Genomic DNA, 2,544 nt, shown 5'->3' with positions numbered 1-2,544 from the left:
GGTTCACACATGGACATAATTAACAGACCACTTACATATAGATGGTTTATGGTGCTCACAGGCCCTCCTCTACCAGTACCAGAGAGAGAGCGAGCGAGCAAGAGAGAGAGAGAGAGATATGCACTGAGCATGAAATTACCTTACTGGGCCCACGGTAGGAGAGAGGGAGGACGAGAGAAGGAGAAGAAGAGAGAGGGAGAGAAAAGTCTGCAACTGTCGATATTTCTAGTTATGGTTGTCGTGTTGTTGGCCCTGGGATATCGAGGCTTTGCCAGAATAAATGTTTCCTCTCGCTCTCCATCCCTCCATTCCAAGAGCATTAATTAACCAATTACAAGTTCACACATCTCCACCTCCCAAAGGCAGACTGAGGCGCAGTTAAGTAATTCATCAGGTAAATGAATACCTAAGTCTTTGCCGTGTACCCACTTCGGAAATGTAAAACTTAAAAGAATAGGTGTTGTTTTTCAGGTTATGATGAAATGAATAAATTAGTTTATTAATACTTCATTTTACTTTTTTGGTATGCTGGTCAAAAGAGCTACGGATAACCAAGGAAGGGGATTTACCATTATTTAAGACATTTTACAGACTGAATGAGGAATTGATTAATTCAAGAATGAACCGCAACCTGGCTCTGAACCCTGTAAAGCAATCATAATGCGGTGCTGTATTCAGAGGGTGGTGTAGGTTTCGAAGAGGCCAGAGGCGTAATGAGGTTGAAATAACGACAGTCCATCATGGAGCTGGGTTCTTCTGGCTAAACTTGGACAACAAGTCCAAGTTTCCTATCACAGGCCTTGTGTGCACGGAAAGAGAGAGATAGTGATGAAGAAAGAGAGTCGCACAGAGAGAGTGAGAGTGAGAAAGAGTGAGAGAGCAAAAGAATGAGTTAGTGTGTGAGAGCATGCATATGGTATGCATGCAAGCATGTGAGTACAAAGAGTGTGCTGACCCTGGTTGGCCTGTCTCAGGCTGGTGGTGGCAGAGTAGACAATATCTGCCGTCCTCTGGATGTCCGGCACCAGAAGGGACAAGCCCTCAGGCTCTGGGTCCGAGCTGTCCGGCTTGGGCAAGACTTTACTCTTGTCTTTCTTTGACCTGGGAGAGGCAGAGGGGCAGGGGTATTATAAAGTGCCACATTAAGATACAGTTGTTTGTTGAGTATTCACAAGACAAAACAGGAAATAGGACTTTCTATTTTTATGGACAAAACTACATTTCAGTACCTTTCCTAGGGGACATTTTGACAAGGTTACAAGAGACAAACAAGTGTCTATATATTGACGGATGCATAATGCATTACAGTACAACCACAGATAAAGCCTAGCTCAGTGGGTAAGAGAAGACAGTGGTTTTGAGCTGAGGAGACCAACTAGCTTCAACAGAAACATGAAGCAGAGGCTGCAACATCCTCCAGCAGCTTTGGCACAGAGGAATAACTGAAGCAGCTTTTATTCTCCACAAATATCTTTCAAGCACACTCCCAACACAAATCATTGCTTCTTCCGACCACTGGATTTGACCTTGGCGAGACCCCAATTTCCGGATGTTTCTTGGCAAGAAACTTTGGAAGTGGGTGAGTGTGGAGAAAAGCTTGTGTGTCTTTGAAGGGAACATGGGTTCAAGGAGGGACACATCAAGGTCGAGATAGGTCACCCAAGTAGCAAAGTAATTTTTAAATGTTGCCAAGCAATTTTAGCCCTGAAGGACGCTAATTATTTATTGCATAAGATCTTTAATTTAATCTACTCTTGAGCCAATGAAATGAACGATTCAGAGAAAATTTGTCTCGACACAAAAACGTGACTTGTATGTTTGCAAGGATGTAGATGTGATTCACGAGCACACGCTCGTACACACACGCAGAAAATAGATAAATCTGAAATAAATTGTGATATCTGCAAATGTTTTGTTTGCTTTCAAACAGGCACAGATGGACATTAAGCCTATAAAACATTTATTTTCTGCATAAACACATACATTTTCCAATGCATCTGTTCTGAAGATAGCTGGAAGGGGAGATAGAGGTGGAAGGGGAGATGGAGCTGGAAGATGGCTCTCCTGCGAGCTAGCTCTCACTCCAGGGAATGTAATAAACTATCCCAGATCAACGCTCTGGCTTCCGCCCGGCGACCTGCATGTGTTGCCATGCACCGCCATAGGATCCCAAACTGCAGTTGCCCAGGAACTCCATTCCACTCACATGTTTCTCTGCATCCTCCAAATGTCAACCACATGAGCTACGGGAGCTCAAATGGATAATGGCATCCTTAAAGTGCGGTTGTAATGCTGGCGTGGCGAGGCGTACATACATGCCTTTACAACAAGCCTCCACAACACGGATCTCGAAGTTTAAATATTGACTGCCCTGCATGCTCAGAGTCCATGCAATATTGATAAGCGTTACTGTTGTACCAGGCTGGGGAACAGCGGTATGGAGGAGGGGAAACGCAGGACAGGAAGACCTACTGTAATCTACCATGTCTATTCTGCTGTATTCTACTATATTGTAATCTACTGTCTCTTCTCTACCACACTATA

At 44.1% G+C, this 2,544-nt stretch overlaps 1 protein-coding gene across 1 annotated transcript in view; it reads right to left on the bottom strand.

Moving 5' to 3' along the window:
- Positions 1 to 2,544, bottom strand: part of birc6 (baculoviral IAP repeat containing 6) — a 94,876-nt gene that overhangs the window by 13,437 nt on the left and 78,895 nt on the right. Inside the window, exon 67 of the mRNA XM_084470198.1 lies at positions 956 to 1,101. Coding sequence (XP_084326324.1) covers positions 956 to 1,101 — 146 coding nt within the window. The remainder of the gene's footprint in view (positions 1 to 955; positions 1,102 to 2,544) is intronic.

This window comes from Micromesistius poutassou, assembly GCF_964030765.1.
Source record: "Micromesistius poutassou genome assembly, chromosome: 7".
NCBI lineage: Eukaryota > Metazoa > Chordata > Actinopteri > Gadiformes > Gadidae > Micromesistius > Micromesistius poutassou.
This window is presented reverse-complemented; position numbering and strand designations above follow the sequence as displayed.